General features: G+C 33.0%; 1 protein-coding gene across 2 annotated transcripts in view; it reads left to right on the top strand.

Moving 5' to 3' along the window:
• LOC105319446 (uncharacterized) overlaps nucleotides 1–17711 on the top strand; it is a 39490-nt gene that overhangs the window by 787 nt on the left and 20992 nt on the right. The window contains exons 2-8 of one of the 2 annotated variants that reach the window (XM_066086987.1): nucleotides 293–354; nucleotides 661–764; nucleotides 1282–1398; nucleotides 6509–6730; nucleotides 7424–7856; nucleotides 7960–8003; nucleotides 8117–8397. In XM_066086987.1, the coding sequence (XP_065943059.1) occupies nucleotides 338–354; nucleotides 661–764; nucleotides 1282–1398; nucleotides 6509–6730; nucleotides 7424–7856; nucleotides 7960–8003; nucleotides 8117–8397 (1218 nt within the window). In that variant the 5' untranslated portion in view covers nucleotides 293–337. Of the gene's footprint in view, nucleotides 1–292; nucleotides 355–660; nucleotides 765–1281; nucleotides 1399–5856; nucleotides 5978–6508; nucleotides 6731–7423; nucleotides 7857–7959; nucleotides 8004–8116; nucleotides 8398–17711 lie in introns of those variants that run through there. The other variant, XM_034469253.2, reaches the window with a different exon arrangement.

Raw genomic sequence — 17711 nt, 5'->3', positions numbered from 1 at the left:
AGGATTTGAACCTGGTCCCCTTGAATCTCTAGTCTTGTGCTCTACCAACAGAGCTATCTGGCACTGGTATTCAAACTGGTCTGACTGTCACACTGGTTATTTATTTAATTTGTCTAATCCACACTCATCCACTGTGTTTGGTATTTATTTTGTCTCGTACTTGATCTACCGGTACATATCTTTATACCAATCAAACCATTTTAGCGTAATTCATTTTATTTGAGCCACATGAACACCCACTTGCTCTAACATTTTCAAAAATTATTACATGGTTTAAATTCATCTTTGACAGGTGCCCCTATCCATCTTTCACCTTATTTTATGAAAATACTTTAAAATGGACAATGAACAAAGGTAAGTGATCATGAGTACCAGGTATTGTCAAAATCTTTTTCAAATTTCTGTATCTGTAATTAAAAGTTTATACATTTTAAAATACATGATTTTAAAATTTCTTGATTTGTTACAAAGTGCCAATTGAGATGATGTTAATTTCACTATTGGAAAATATGCTTTTATTTGACTAAAAAATTTCTTAAAATAATACTGGTAAGTTTAATTTTAATGAAAAAATGGTGTATCACAAACCTGATAAAAAAAATACCATGCCTTGTGTTTAATTTTCCCAATTTATATGCATATGTAAAATCATTTAATTAGTACTCGCACAGTCAACATTAAGGCAAGAGGGGGGTCTCTGGTGTCAGGAAGAGATACAGTGACCATAGACCAGCCACATGGAATGCAGCTACCGGAAGTCACAAGTCAGTATACTGTCAACCTATGGAGGCTGGACGGTCAACAAATTAACCTTAAAATTTTATCCACTGAATGATATATTCTCCAAAACCAAAAAACTTTATATAAAAAAATGACCATTGTTTAGAATCAAAGGCCTTTTCAAAATCAATGAGGACCAAATGACTTGAAATGACGTCATGTATCCCTGTGTAGGACATTATCCTTGAAATTTTAGAACATGATTTATTATCCATAACCATATTATTTAGTAAAGAAAAATTGTGAAACTTTAGCTTATTTTTTCATACCTATATATCAGAGATCTTTATATCGAGGAGATAAATTGAGTCTAAAAATGGTCACAACTCTCCAGCCCTCTTTAATATAAGATGGTGTTCTTAAATAATTTGTGTGAACAGCTGAGTCACTGTCAGTCATGCAGTGTATCATTTCTCAGTGGTTCTCAGTGGCACAGTGTGCCAGGGGCCCTGGGTTTGAGTTCTAAAGAACCCTTCTTGACCTCTCTCTTTCTTTTTTCAGTGTCAGGTGATTTCAGTAGGCAGCCTACCTTCAACAGTGTCAACATAAAGTCCTCTGGTGCCAACGTTTCTTTGGCCGAAAAGACTGCAGTTCTCATCAACTTACGATCTCCAGAAGGTACAAACTTCTTCCAATGGTTCACATCGATAGTTTAAATTAAATTAAGTGTTTGAGCTCAACTTTACACTTGATGTTACAAATGTTTTACAATTTTTTTGTGTTGTGAATGGATGAGGTTTGTTACCTTTTTTAGCTCACCTGAGCCAAAGGCTCAGGTGAGCTTTTCTGATCACAATTTGTCCGTTGTCTGTCGTTGTCGGCGTTGTCGTCGTTGTTAACTTTTCACATTTTTATCTTCTTCTCAAGAACCACTGGGCAGATTTCAACCAAATTTGGCACAAAGCACCACTAGGTGAAGGGGATTCAAGTTTTTCAAATGAAGGGCCACGCCCTCTTAAAAGGGGAGATAATTGAGAATTATTGAAAATTTGTTGGTATTTTTCAAAAATCTTCTTCTCAGAAACTATTTGGCCTGAAAAGCTAAAACTTGTGTGGAGGCATCCTCAGGTAGTGTAGATTCAAGTTTGTTCAAATCATGGTCCCCGGGGGTAGGGAGGGGCCACAAGAAGGGGATCAAGTTTTACATAGGAATATATAGAGAAAATCTTTAAAAATCTTCTTCTCAAAAATATTGGGCCTGAAAAGCTCAAATTACAATGGGAGCATCCACAGGTAGTGTACAGTACCCGCAACGTTATTTTTTACAAGATAAACGATAGGATAGGATTCACGCACGATAGGATAGTGTTAACGCATGATAGAACAGTATACACGCACGAAAGGATAGGATTAACGCACGATAGAACAGTATACACATACACGCACGATATGATAGGATTGATACACGATAGGAAAGGATAAACGATGTTCATGATAAACGTATGATCGCTTTAAACGATATTCACGAACAAACTAAAAATGGCAGAATTTGAGAGAGAACACGTATAAATAAAGATTTACGTGGAATTTCTTTTGAGTAACAATTGCAGAGTTGTTAATCATCGATGCATCATTTATAGAATGTATAAAAATTACCAGTTATTTTTTTTTCAACTAGAATTATGAGCTTTAATGATCAATAAATGTTCTGTATTGTTTTCATTACCAAACACCCTAGCCGATCGACGCGAATATTTCATCCCGAGATTAAATCACTCGGAAAATAGCGGGTTTAATTATATAAATCCAACTCTTGTATAAAGTAAATATAAAATCTATCATAAGTACATTTCTTTCTGTATAAGAAAATGATGCATTAAAAACGAATTATTACAGACAAGTTAAATAAATATTTATGCACATTCCGCGTACGATTTGTTAACATTGTTTTCATTACCACACACCCTAGCTGATTGCCGAGAACATTTCAGCCTGAAATCAAATATCACACGGTAAATAACGGGTTCAAAATACAACTGGGGTTTTAAATAAATATAAATTATATCATAAATAGTTTTGTTTCTGTAAAATATGATGCAACAAAATTATATTGCATAAAAGTTAATGTTTACGTAGGTATACACTCTGCTTACGATTTAATATATTCGATATACAGGTAAATATGTTACCTTGTTCCTAAGAACTTCGTTTTTCATTTTCAATGTTAACAGATATGATTTACATATAATATTAGTTAATTTTGATCTAAAAAAATTTAAAATTTAAAAATTAGTATCCTGACGGAATGTTGGATAGGATTTTACAATTCTTGTTCGATAAATATTCGTATACGGAGCACCGAACGAGTTGCAACTTAGTAATAAATTTACATGCTTATGAAAAGGCACGAAACGATTAACACGATAGGATAAACGGAAGAATTGTTTAAATTAAACGATAAACCTGATAGGATTAACGCACGATAGGATAGGATTAACGCACGATAGAACAGTAAACACGCACGATAGGATAGGATTGATACACGATACGATAGGATAGGATTGTAAAAAATAATGTTGCGGGTACTGTAGATTCAAATTTGTTCAAATCATGGTCCCCGGGGGTAGGGTGGGGCCACAATTGGGGGATCAAGTTTTACATAGGAATATATAGAGAAAATCTTTAAAAATCTTCTTCTCAAAAACTATTAGGCCAGGAAAGCTCAAATTTGAGTGGAAGCATCCTCAGATAGTGTAGATTCAAGTTCGTTCAAATCATGGTCCCCGGGGGTAGGGTGGGGCCACAATAGGGGGATGAATTTTTACATAAGAATATATAGAGAAAATCTTAAAAAATCTTCTTCTCAAAAACTATTAGGCTAGAAAAGCTCAAATTATAATGGAATCATCTTCAGGTAGTGTAGATTCAAGCCCATTCAAATCATGGTCCCTGGGGGTAGGGTGGGGCCAAAATGGGGGGATCAAGTTTTACATAGGAATATATAGAGAAAATCTATAAAAAAAATTTCTTTCAAAAACAATTAGGACAGAAAATATCAAATTAAAATGGAAGCATCCTCAGATAGTGTAGATTCAAGTTTGTTCAAATCATAGTCCCTGGGGGTAGGGTGGGGCCACAATGGGGGGATCAAGTTTTACATAGGAATATATATTAAAAATCTTCTTTTAAGAAAACTATTAGGCCAGGAAAGCTCAAATTTAATGGAAGCATCCTCAGGTAGTGTAGATTAAAGTTTGTTCAAATCATGGTCCCTGGGGGTAGGGTGGGGCCACAATTGGGGGATCAAGTTTTACATAGGAATATATAGAGAAAATCTTTAAAAATCTTCTTCTCAAAAACTATTTGACCAAGAAAGCTCAAATTGGCGGGTAACCATCCTCAGATAATGTAGATTCAAGTTTGTTCAAATCATGGTCCCTGGGGGTAGGGCGGGGCCACAATGGGGGATACATTTTTATATAGAAAGAAAATCTTTAAAAATCTTCTTCTCAAAAACTATTAGGCCAGAAAAGCTCAATTTAAATTGGAAGCATCCTCAGGTAGTTTAGATTCAATTTGTTCAAATCATGGTCCCTGGGGGTAGGGTGGGGCCACAATGGGGGATACATTTTTGGGAGTTGATTTTTAATCAACTCTCCTATGCAGTCACTCGGACAAACCGAAAGTGAAACAGTGTTTGGATCTCAGCACAAATCATTGCTCCTGACAAGACTTAGTTCTTGAAAATAATTGATGAATTCGATGTGATGTATGCTAAAGCATTGTTTTTCAAGGAAACTTATTTACAAATACCTTGAAAATAGTCAGATTTTAAATGGTACGAACAATTTAAATATTTTTTGTAGTCGTATGTATTCCTACGCCAGAGTTCAATATAGTCTCGTTCAACTCGACTGTCTCCGTAAACCCTTGTCGGAGATTTACGGTGTCAGCCGAGCGTTTGGTTTAACGAGACTAGAGTTCAATATAAAATAATTGCTTGGATCCATACAATTTTCGAGAAATATTTCTACCACTGATACATAGTTTGATTGAATTAATTTTATCTTTAAATATTATTTAACATGATTCATATGGAGGTTTCTCGACAGTCTAGTCGAAAAAGTTCAAAAATTCATATTATAAAAATATGCGTAATTCAAATTAGAAACTGCGTATACATGTACTTGTCATGCAAAATAACATATCATTGATTTTAAAATAAATAAACATCGACAAAATCAACTCCCGTCAGTTCTTCAGTACTTTGATTATACATAGAGACAATCTCTAAAAAATCTTCTTCTCAAAACTATTAGGCCAGGAAAGCCCAAATCTGAGTGGAAGGATTTCCAAATCGTATAGATTCAAGTTTGTTAAAATAATAGTTCAGTGGTATGGTGAGGCCACAGTGGGGGATGAATTTTTATATAGGAATATATAGAGAAAATCTTTAAAAATCTTCTTTTTAAAGACCATTTGGCTAGAAAAGCTTTAACTTGTGTAGAGGCATCCTCGGGTAGTGTAAATTCAAAATCACAGTCCCTAGTGGTAGGGCGGGGCCGTGATGGCGGTTTGAATTTTTACATAGGAATATATAGAGAAAATCGTTAAAAAGATTTTTCGGGGAAAGTTTTTCGGTCCAAAACTCAGTACTTAGTGTGAAAGCACAGGTTATGCAGATATAAGTTTGATGAAACCATGATACCCTAGAGAAAAGTGGGGCAACAAAATAGGTGGGGGGGGTATATAGAAATAGAGAAAAATCATCTTACAGGTACAACAACAAAAGGGGCTTGGTATTTACCAAAAGAAAGAGGTGGATAAAAATTAGCAGGTTTTCAATTTTTTTTAGCAAGATCTACTGTACTTAGTTGTCAAGATATTTTGATACTGTAATGCTAATTAATTTGATCAGAATTAAGGCAATTGTTGCTCAGGTGAGCGATGTGGCCCCTGGGCCTCTTGTTATTAATTGCCGACATCTCTTAAATAATGCTGCTTTTTTTGTAGACATTGATTTGATGTTTTTTTTGTTTACAGAAATATGTATTTTATTTTTATTGAATTCTAGTTAATTGTGTTTTAAGATTTGTTTGTTACATTTGAAGACATTAATTTTTTTTTTATTTTTAGTTGATTCAGGAATCAGTTACAAGTTTTGCTTTAGTTGATCAGATTTTAATGGAATTTTAGTGCTTGGATTAAGAAAATTCTCAAATATTTGAAGTTTTCTGCGATTGTTACATATTCCAAGGTAAAGTCTTCTTTCTTCTTCGGCCTTTTTTAATCATGTGCCTGGCTCCAATGTGGGGCATTTTTTCAAATTAATAGAGTAGGCCTATTTTTTTTTCCATTTTTAAACACATGTTTACTGAAATAAATGTAAATAAAAAAAGGAGAAAAAGAATGTACAATTTCTCTTTTGCAGTAGGTTTAAAATCATAATATGGGAAATCTATATTAAAAAAAACTGTAAACTCTTTAAGAATTGATATATGTACGAAAATTATTATTTTGAATTAAGAAGAGCTTCAAGAGTTATCTGAGTTTTTTTTAATAGCCCCTAGGTATCTGGTACAAGCATACATATTACTTTATTAGGCAAATTGTACTGCTTTAATTATATGTTATATTATATAATAATATGTTGTATTATATGTTATTGATGATGACATAGAAGTAAAGGGTTATGGCTATGTTGTACATGTAGATCACACATTCCTGATATTTTCACTTAGGTTTTGAGAAGTATACGTAATTTCCTTATTTGTCTTTTCCTTTTCAGAGGCCCAAAGTCGAACCACAGGTAATGTCCTCTCCACAGACCAGAGTTCCCTCCCTTCCCCTGTTAATGTGACAGGGGGTACATCATCAGGGGACACAAATCTTCACTTCTTTGTCCATGAGCAAGGGAAGTACATTCAGATAGGCCAGTGTTGTGTGATTGTTGAGATGCATGTCAACGACCAAACAATGGAGAGACTCAAAGCCCAGGGCACCTTAGAAGGTCAGAACCACTGTCCTCTCTCTTTTAACAGTTTTTAGTTAAAATATATAGACTTACTTGTTAAAGTAGTAATAGGTTTGAAATTGATAAACTCTAAGATTTCCTCATTCACATATCACATTTTGTTTTAACCCAGAAAAATTGACAAGAATGAAGCAGATTTCTTTTTGAGATTTACAATGGGAAAAATGGCATAAAACTTAGATGTTTACCTCAAACAAATTTTGAAAGCTGATTCTTAAATCCACTTCTCTATGTTATTACTTTCAGTTGTACATGTATAGAGTGGAACTGTGCACTAGCTCTTTAGATTAATAAATCCGAACATAAAATAGTGCTTTAAAAAAATGAGAAGAATATTACTGTAGACCACTAGAAACATATTGAACTGGTATTCAAATTGTATGCAGGATGATTTTAAAATGATGAAGTTTCCTTAATCTGCAAAATCATAGTTATTAGTGTCTATAAGGCCAAAATAGTCAATCATTGGTTTTTCAGGCCGAAAAAATCACAATAAAATGAGGCTGTATTATTGCAAGATATACAAAGGGGAATAAGGCAATTCAATATTTTTTAATGAAGTAATATGATATACCTGATGCACCTGTGCCTGAAAATTGAAAAACAAAACACTAATTTCTGTTACCTTTTGGCTAGTTTTTATTTTTACAAGATTTTGTTTTCTTTTAGTTGTGTCTCAGATTGATGCCTCTTTGGTGACAATGAGATGGATAGGCAATGAGGTGGATGAGGCAGAACTGAGGACCAAAATTAAAGTCCAGCTGACATCCTCACTGCCAGAGGAACTCGTTGACCTTGAGAGAACAGTCCTTCAGGATCTGGTGGCCAATCAGTGTGACAAGTGTCAGCAGCTTGTAACCTTTCTCATGAGAAAATTCAGGGGTTACTTATCAAACATCCGACTTGGGTGCATTCAGCTCACATTGTTCTTTAGCAACAGAGAAGACTTTCAGAGAGGCAGATCTTCCGAGGCGCTCGCTAAGATCCAAAAGTTCCTTGATGGCCTACTGTTGACAGACAGAGTAAATGAAAGATTCAGAGTGACAGTCTTGGAACAAGATGATGAAGTAGCTAGCCTTATGGATACCACATTCTTCAGCAGGTTGTGACTTTGCTCAAAAAATCCCAATTTTATATTTTTGTGCAGATGTATACTACATGTATTAGTATATGCATTGTATTTATCATAATTGATATATTTTTAGAGATCTGGGAAATGCAGCATTTGATGAGAATTTAGCTGGTACCGGTAAGTTACACTGGTTGTTTATTATCAACCATTTGATTGAATATGTTTTGCTAAAATGAAAAAAAAAATGACTTGATTAGCATAAACTTAAACTCTGTCATACATCCTTGTAGATTTATATGAAGAACCTGGCAATTTGGCTAGTGGTCAGTCAGGAGAGATAATGAGACAGGACCTGGTTATGCACCAGATTAGCCTGCCTTCAACGATCATGACTTGTTCTGGAAAATTTTCTGATGTATCGTATAATGTGCCAGTGTTTAGAGAAGTCTTAATACCAATAAAACCAAGTGAGGGAAAAGAGTTATACACAAATAAGTCACATGGTGGATCAGGGAAACAATGTCTAGAGTTATCAATATCTTCAAGATCGTCAGAAGGGTCATATCTAATGGTGAGTCATAAAGTTTCGTTTAGAGTCCATACATGTTTCAGATAAACCAAAATAGAGATACTGAATGAAAGTTTTAGATAAAAAAATTTAAAGTGAAACATAAAACAGTTAAATTCAGAAAAGAATTTAGATGAAAAGTATAGTTAAGTTTTAGTACATGCAACAATAAGGGTTTGGGGAACTGAAACACAAAATTTAGCACAAACACATGAAGTGCTAAAATTAGAAGAGAGCCAACAATTTTCCACTAATCAAACTTTTCATGTTTCCAAACTATGTAATACTTCAAATCTATTGCTATCCGTTTTTGTCTGTCGTCATACGACGTGCGTTGTCCGTCGTGCGTTAACAATTTTACATTTTTAGCTCACCTGAGCTGAAAGCTCAAGTGAAGGTTAATATAAATTGCAGAAATGAAAGACCGATCTTTATTCCAAGCGGAGAAAACCTCGAAACTGTAAAAAAAAAAGGGGGGGGGGTGCATTTTTAAAAATCTTCTTCTCAAGAAGTACTGAGTCAAATTCAACGTAATTTAGCATAAATCATCCTTAAGGGAAGGAAAATATAAATTGCAAAACTTAAGGGCTAATTCTGTTTCAATCTTGAGTAATTTACGAAAATAATAATAAGACAGAGAGAATGGGGGTCAATCAGTTTAACTTCGGGCTCCATATTTCATATATCGAAAACCAGTTTAGAGGACCAGTCTATGTTAAAAGCAGCCATCTTGAACAGAGATGAATCAATCTAATTAAAATTAGATCCTTCACGCTGTCGTATTTGATATGTCGCTGTGAGGCATATCAAATACGAGAGCGTGAAGGATCTAATTTTAATTAGATTGAGAGATGAATTTGCTTGTTGTGCTACAGTTTACATGCAAAGGGAATATTTTAAACAACCAAAATATATATGTGCCATTTATGTGAAGTAAATTGAGGTTAAATATTTCAATGCGTTGACATTTTCATTTGTGACGGTGGTTTTAGCTTCTTTTGATTTTCGTTTAGCATGTTTAGTTTCTTTTTATTTTGACTTGAGAGGAACCATCGTCTTTATTTTTCGAATTTGAAATTTATACGATTAGACCGGTAAATCAGACAGTGATTGTTTACATGTACCTGTGCAAAATCTGATGCACTAACAACATCTATACTACATGTACTATATTAAAATAATAGACTCAAATTTTTGAGCTATAATACTTATAAATTGGATTTTTCAATCTTGCGCATGCGCATTACATTCACGCTAAATCACTGGAGGCTCTTTAGTTTATGTTTCCACAATATCACTTTTGCATAGATAAACTCAAAAACGATAATACAAATACATGTAAATTTTCATTAAAAATTTGTCATATATTCTGTTAACTAAAGGAAATACGGGAGATAATTCTAACTCAGTGCATTTATTATGCAAAATCAAGAGACTTTCAAATGTCAGCACTGTGTGAAAAAGTGTTTAATTCTTCATTAATATGAATAAAATTTTTAGATGAAAGGTATTTACAGCCTCAAAATGAATAATAAACTGTTATTTTCAATGCAGCTTCGTTAATTTTTTCCAAAATCGTTTCGAAACGATTCTGCAATTTTTTTACAGGTATATGGAACGCATATTAACTGTGGTGAAGGCCTGTCCCAAGACACAGTTAGATTATTCTAACTAAGCAGAGTGTTGTGAAATTAATAGCATTATAATAGGCTGAAAGCTTGGTTATTTGAATGTCAACAATACGGTGTGTCGATGTATCTATTTCGTAAATGTCCGATGTCAACCCGTGCACGCACAGGTCAAAGTCTAGTATTATAAAATAATATTCATTAGGCCACATAAAATTAATTTTTTGATTCTCATCCCCAACCGCCCCTCTGAAAATGGCCCGCCCCGAGGCATTTTATTTTATTCTAAAAAAAAAAAAATGAAACAAAAATCGGAAAAAAATCGGGCTCGCTATACAACAAATTCACAACATTTTAATGGCTGCCTAAGTTTGATTTCAGTCATGATTGTTATCATAAGGATACACATGTCTTCGTGCATAAACAGTAAAGTTGAAATAAATTGGAATCATAAAGTGGGTTTGTGTACTCATATTAGCATTAACAATTTAAAAGAATAAAGTTGTTATTTATAGAACTGTTCTATAAATAACAACTGCTCTATTCTTTTAAATTCAAATTTCATTTATTAATGTTTATTTTTAAGAAATTTTTTCACTGTTCATGTTCTGAACATGAACAGTGAAAAAATTTCTTAAAAATAAACATTAATAAATAAAATCCACCCAACTGCCCCACATTTTTTGCAAATCAGGATGAGAATTTAAATATTAATTTTATGTGGCCTTATGTTGGTACATGTTATTCGGTACGATCTCTACGCAATGGTTGATTAATGCAACATGTTTAATTAAGGTATCTCACTACACTCAGACTTTTGAAGACACTACGTCACAAGATGGCGATTTGAATGTTTTGATAAACTGTTTGTATCGTTCTGTTGGATTGTATATCATTGTAGCTCAGTGGTTAAAGTATTGGGCTTCTAAAACGCAGACCATGAGTTCAAATCCGCCTGAAGCTTTTGTTCATGTTTACTGAATTAAATTTTCGAATATGTAATCTTCTTATCTATTATGATATCTATCAGCATCAAGCAATTTTCTGCTGATTTGAGAAAATATTTCAAGATAGGTAAAGTTAGCTACTAGTAACTGGCTACTAGTAACTGGCTACGAGAAGTAAGAAAAGCTAGCTACTAGTAACTGGCTACGAGATTAAATAAAAGTTAGCTACTAGTAACTGGATACTAGTAACTGGCTACGAGAAGTAAGAAAAGCTAGCTACTAGTAACTGGCTACGAGATTAAAGAAACTTGGCTTCTAGATACTTCTTACTGTCCATGGGAGAACACATACCAAGGATTTCTATTTTTGTTCTTAAGATGTACATTGCACTATATATCACTGTCAATTGTCAATATATCTCAAGTAGCTGTATATATAGACTGAAGATATATGCTTGACTTGCTAATATCAACATTCTGCCGAGTCATCCACATAATATTACCACACAAATACTCAGATATCTCTCTTTATGTAGTCAGCTACTTGTGCGTTTCGTTACAAATATCTTTATTTTTTGGCTGTTTTTTCAATATATCTCAAGTAGCTGTATATATAGATTGAAGATATATGCCAGACATGCTAATATCAACATTCTGTCAAGTCATCCACATAATATTACGACACAATTACTCAGATATCTCTCTTTATGTAGTCAGCTACTTGTGCATTTCGTTACAAATATCATCATTTTTTGGCGGTTTTATCAATATATCTCAAGTAGCGGAATATATAGATTGAAGATATATGCCAGACATGCTAATATCAACATTCTGTCAAGTCATCCACATAATATTACGACACAATTACTCAGATATCTCTCTTTATGTAGTCAGCTACTTGTGCATTTCGTTACAAATATCTTCATTTTTTTGCGGTTTTATCAATATATCTCAAGTAGCTGAATATATAGATTGAAGATATATGCCAGACATGCTAATATCAACATTCTGTCAAGTCATCCACATAATATTACGACACAATTACTCAGATATCTCTCTTTATGTAGTCAGCTACTTGTGCATTTCGTTACAAATATCTTCATTTTTTTGCGGTTTTATCAATATATCTCAAGTAGCGGAATATATAGATTGAAGATATATGCCAGACATGCAGATATCAACATTCTGTCAAGTCATCCACATAATATTACGACACAATTACTCAGATATCTCTCTTTATGTAGTCAGCTACTTGTGCATTTCGTTACAAATATCTTCATTTTTTGCGGTTTTATCAATATATCTCAAGTAGCTGAATATATAGATTGAAGATATATGCCAGACATGCTAATATCAACATTCTGTCAAGTCATCCACATAATATTACGACACAATTACTCAGATATCTCTCTCTCTATGTAGTCAGCTACTTGTGCATTTCGTTACAAATATCATCATTTTTTGGCGGTTTTATCAATATATCTCAAGTAGCTGAATATATAGATTGAAGATATATGCCAGACATGCTAATATCAACATTCTGTCAAGTCATCCACATAATATTACGACACAATTACTCAGATATCTCTCTTTATGTAGTCAGCTACTTGTGCATTTCGTTACAAATATCTTCATTTTTTTGCGGTTTTATCAATATATCTCAAGTAGCTGAATATATAGATTGAAGATATATGCCAGACATGCTAATATCAACATTCTGTCAAGTCATCCACATTATATTACGACACAATTACTCAGATATCTCTCTTTATGTAGTCAGCTACTTGTGCATTTCGTTACAAATATCTTCATTTTTTTGCGGTTTTATCAATATATCTCAAGTAGCGGAATATATAGATTGAAGATATATGCCAGACATGCAGATATCAACATTCTGTCAAGTCATCCACATAATATTACGACACAATTACTCAGATATCTCTCTTTATGTAGTCAGCTACTTGTGCATTTCGTTACAAATATCTTCATTTTTTTGCGGTTTTATCAATATATCTCAAGTAGCGGAATATATAGATTGAAGATATATGCCAGACATGCAGATATCAACATTCTGTCAAGTCATCCACATAATATTACGACACAATTACTCAGATATCTCTCTTTATATAGTCAGCTACTTGAGAGAGATATCTGAGTAATTGTGTCGTAATATTATGTGGATGACTTAACAGAATGTTGATTTTAGCATGTCTGACATATATCTTCAATCTATATATTCAGCTACTTGAGGTATATTGACAAAACCGCCAAAAAATGAAGATATTTGTAACGGAACGCACAAATAGCTGACTACATAAAGAGAGATATCTGAGTAATTGTGTCGTAATATTATGTGGATGACTTGACAGAATGTTGATATCTGCATGTCTGGCATATATCTTACATCTATATATTCAGCTACTTGAGATATATTGACAAAACTGCCAAAAATAAAGATATTTATAACGAAATGCACAAGTAGCTGACTACATCAAGAGATATATCTGAGTAATTGTGTCGTAATATTATGTGGATGACTTGACAGAATGTTAATATTAGCATGTCTGGCATATATCTTACATCTATATATTCAGCTACTTGAGATATATTGATAAAACCGCCAAAAAATAAAGATATTTGTAACGAAACGCACAAGTAGCGGACTACATAAATTGAGATATCTGAGTAATTGTGTCGTAATATTATGTGGATGACTTGACAGAATGTTGATTTTAGCAAGACTGGCATATATCTTACATCTATATATTCAGCTACTTGAGATATATTGACAAAACTGCCAAAAATAAAGATATTTATAACGAAATGCACAAGTAGCTGACTACATAAAGAGAGATATCTGAGTAATTGTGTCGTAATATTATGTGGATGACTTGACAGAATGTTGATATCTGCATGTCTGGCATATATCTTTAATCTATATATTCAGCTACTTGAGATATATTGATAAAACCGCCAAGAAATGAAGATATTTGTAACGAAATGCACAAGTAGCTGACTACATAAAGAGAGATATCTGAGTAATTGTGTCGTAATATTATGTGGATGACTTGACAGAATGTTGATTTTAGCAAGACTGGCATATATCTTACATCTATATATTCAGCTACTTGAGATATATTGACAAAACTGCCAAAATTAAAGATATTTATAACGAAATGCACAAGTAGCTGACTACATCAAGAGATATATCTGAGTAATTGTGTTGTAATATTATGTGGATGACTTGACAGAATGTTGATATTAGCATGTCTGGCATATATCTTTAATCTATATATTCAGCTACTTGAGATATATTGACAAAACTGCCAAAAAAGAATGATATTTGTAACGAAATGCACAAGTAGCTGACTACATAAAGAGAGATATCCGAGTAATTGTGTGATAATATTATGTGGATGACTTGACAGAATGTTGATATTAGCATGTCTGGCATATATCTTCAATCTATATATACAGCTACTTGAGATATATTAACAAAACAGCCAAAAAATAAAGATATTTGTAACGAAACGCACAAGTAGCTGACTACATAAAGAGAGATATCTGAGTAATTGTGTGGTAATATTATGTGGATGACTCGGCAGAATGTTGATATTAGCAAGTCAGGCATATATCTTCAGTCTATATATACAGCTACTTGAGATATATTGGCAATTGACAGTGATATAGTGCAATGTACATCTTAAGAACAAAAATAGAAATCCTTGGTATGTGTTCTCCCATGGACGGTAAGAAGTATCTAGAAGCCAAGTTTCTTTAATCTCGTAGCCAGTTACTAGTAGCTAGCTTTTCTTACTTCTCGTAGCCAGTTACTAGTAGCCAGTTACTAGTAGCTAACTTTTATTTAATCTCGTAGCCAGTTACTAGTAGCTAGCTTTTTTTACTTCTCGTAGCCAGTTACTAGTAGCCAGTTACTAGTAGCTAACTTTACCTATCTAATATTTCACGGTGTAGTGAGCCACCTTAAGATGCTCAGCATTTTCTATCTAAACGGAGATTATTCTCGCTGCTAAAAGTACATAAGTATATATATGATGAAAAATAAATTGTTTTTCCTTTGTTTTAGTGCATTTTTCTCTTGTTTTAATAGTTTACAAATTTCTATTTACTAACCTGAGAGTCAATCTTCGAGTTATAAGCAAGATACAGAGCTTTGCGCTCACTGCTACTGTATGTTTGTACACGAAGCTGAGGCCATGCTTTAGTTTGTTTATATTTTAAATTCAGCTATGCTGAATAGGAAATACCAAGTTTAAAAAGCCTAAGTTGAATGTAATAAATTCATGTGAACAAAATCATGACTCAAACCAAGCTTATAATTCTACGATTGACGCTGAAATTTTGGTTGATCAATAGAAATGCCTTGCTAAACGGATGATATGCTGTAACTACTTTCTGGTGCCCCTTCTAAAACGATGAAACGCATAATATGTACACACATTTTTGCAGTTTTTAGAGTACAAATAAAACCGACGTCTGTTAAACAGTTTCCATAGTCCTGACACATTATTATTATAAGTATAAAAGTATTATCGTTGTTCTTAAAAAATATTGCAACGGAAAATCATCTTTGTAGACATTTGTTTTTTAATTAAAATGAAAATAATGGGTGGGCCTTGGTACATTAGAGCGACATGCCTGCTAATACATTGATTTGAGTTATAGCTCTTTAACATATGTGACAACATTTTTCAGTTAAGTTTATTCATCAGTGAAGTAAGTATATGAAATGTCATACGAAATGAATTCATGTCTGGTAAACGACAATCGTTTATATTGGAGAAGGCCAATTAAATTTTTCAATGTTTTTAATTTGAAGAATTCTGGTGCATTGAGGTACACTTTTCTTCTTTCACATATAGGATTTTTAAAAAAAAAATACAATAACTAGTAAGTAGTGGAGGGAGAAAATGAAACTTTATGCTCTCATGTTTTTAATCGTTTTGTAAAGTGATTGGGGGAGGGGGGAGGGGGCTAATATAAAGAGAACTGGAAGTTAACTGTGAACACCAACTGAAAATTTAGTAATTTAAATTGCATATGATCTTATTTTCGGTAAAAATGGCATTCCATAAAGGTAAATATAAAAAGGTTAAGTATATACAAAAATGAGTGTAAAATTCGGATATTCATTTTTGGTGAATCTACCGAGGGGCCATATGGCAAAATATCCTTTAACCGCCCATATAAAACCTGACGGTGTTGCTCAGGTGAGCGATGAGGCCCATTGTGCCTCTTGGTCACTTCTTATTATACCCCCGCAAACGAAGTTTAGGGGGGTATATTGGTTTCACCCTGTCCGTCTGTCCGTCTGTCCGTCTGTCTGTAGATGCAACTTTGTCCCCCCTATAGAATTTTTTATTACTGCATGGAACAGTTTGAAAATTTGTACATATGTTGAACGCCATCTGAAGATGTGCACCTGCAATTTTTTTTAAGATCAGACAAGATTTAATGATTTTATGACAGTTTTCATTTTCCTTATTCTATATATTGTACACTAATGTTGAAAAGTAAGGGAGGTAATCCTCACAGATTTTATTAATTAATTAATAGAAAACACTCTAAAATATATTTATATAAATACATCCAGATGGATTTTTTTGTCTTTATGTCTTAATTAATAAAAAAAAAAATTATTTTTTATAAGTATTCTATCAACTGACAATGCAAAGTTTTTGTTTGTCAATGATAAATTCTTAGGAGCTAATGAGAACATCAAAGACAAGTGTGGCTGAATTCATTTGTCCCAAGGGAGCCATTATCTGAGCCATGGTTCAGATGGAGCATGTGTTTAGGGGAAATTGATAATCTGTAAAATGGGTGATGGTTTTGGGGCTATTTTAAAACTGTTTCATGTAAACCAAAAGGTCTATCATTATAAGGAAATAAATAATATAATTAGAAGTTAAAGAAGTTAAACTATTTTTAAAGGTTGTTTAAATTTATTTGTCAAGTAATTCGTGAAGTGACCCTATTGGGCATTAATTTAAATGAAATTCAAAATTACTGATATGATTGTAGTGTTTTGGCAATTTTAAAATTGTTTGTATTACTAATATTAAATTTTCTTTTTTACATATTTTTACATAGTATGGTATTTATGGTAATTTTTGGGAGTTTATTAAATTTAACAAGCTCATCAAAGAAAATCATAGTCCTATGGGATCAATTTTCTAATATGGACTTCAATTGTGCCATAGGAGAAAGTGAGGAAAATTTGAAACAACTAATTGCATCTGTCAAGACTCTTATTAGAAAGATATTGAAAGTTTTATCAACAGAAGAGCATTGCTTGGCTACCGGTATTTCTATTCACTGCAAAGGGAGGGGTTATTGTCATTTTGTTGGTTTTTCTTTAAATCAATTGAATTAAAAAAATATATCATCAAATACATACATTTGTAAATGTATTACTGTTATAGATATGTATTTACAGTGAAATTCTGACAATTTTGATTTTTCTTTGTTAACTATTTTTTTTTTTTTTAACATTTCTAGAATTTTTTTTTTGTATGTGTTCCAAACCTTAATTATTATTCAATTATTTTTCCCATTTGAAATTAGCCTAGCGGGGGTATTAGTCCCATTAGGACAGTTCTAGTTAAAAACTACAAGGCTAATTGTTACAATTTTTGGTGTGAGGCATCTCTATAATAGGAATCTAAATTGTAAAATTTGTGGCTCTACCACCCCCGGGGCACCACAAATAGGGCCAAAAA

Source organism: Magallana gigas, chromosome 6 (assembly GCF_963853765.1).
Source record: "Magallana gigas chromosome 6, xbMagGiga1.1, whole genome shotgun sequence".
Lineage (NCBI taxonomy): Eukaryota > Metazoa > Mollusca > Bivalvia > Ostreida > Ostreidae > Magallana > Magallana gigas.
Note: the sequence above shows the minus strand (reverse complement) of the source record. Positions and strands in the feature narration are given on the sequence as shown.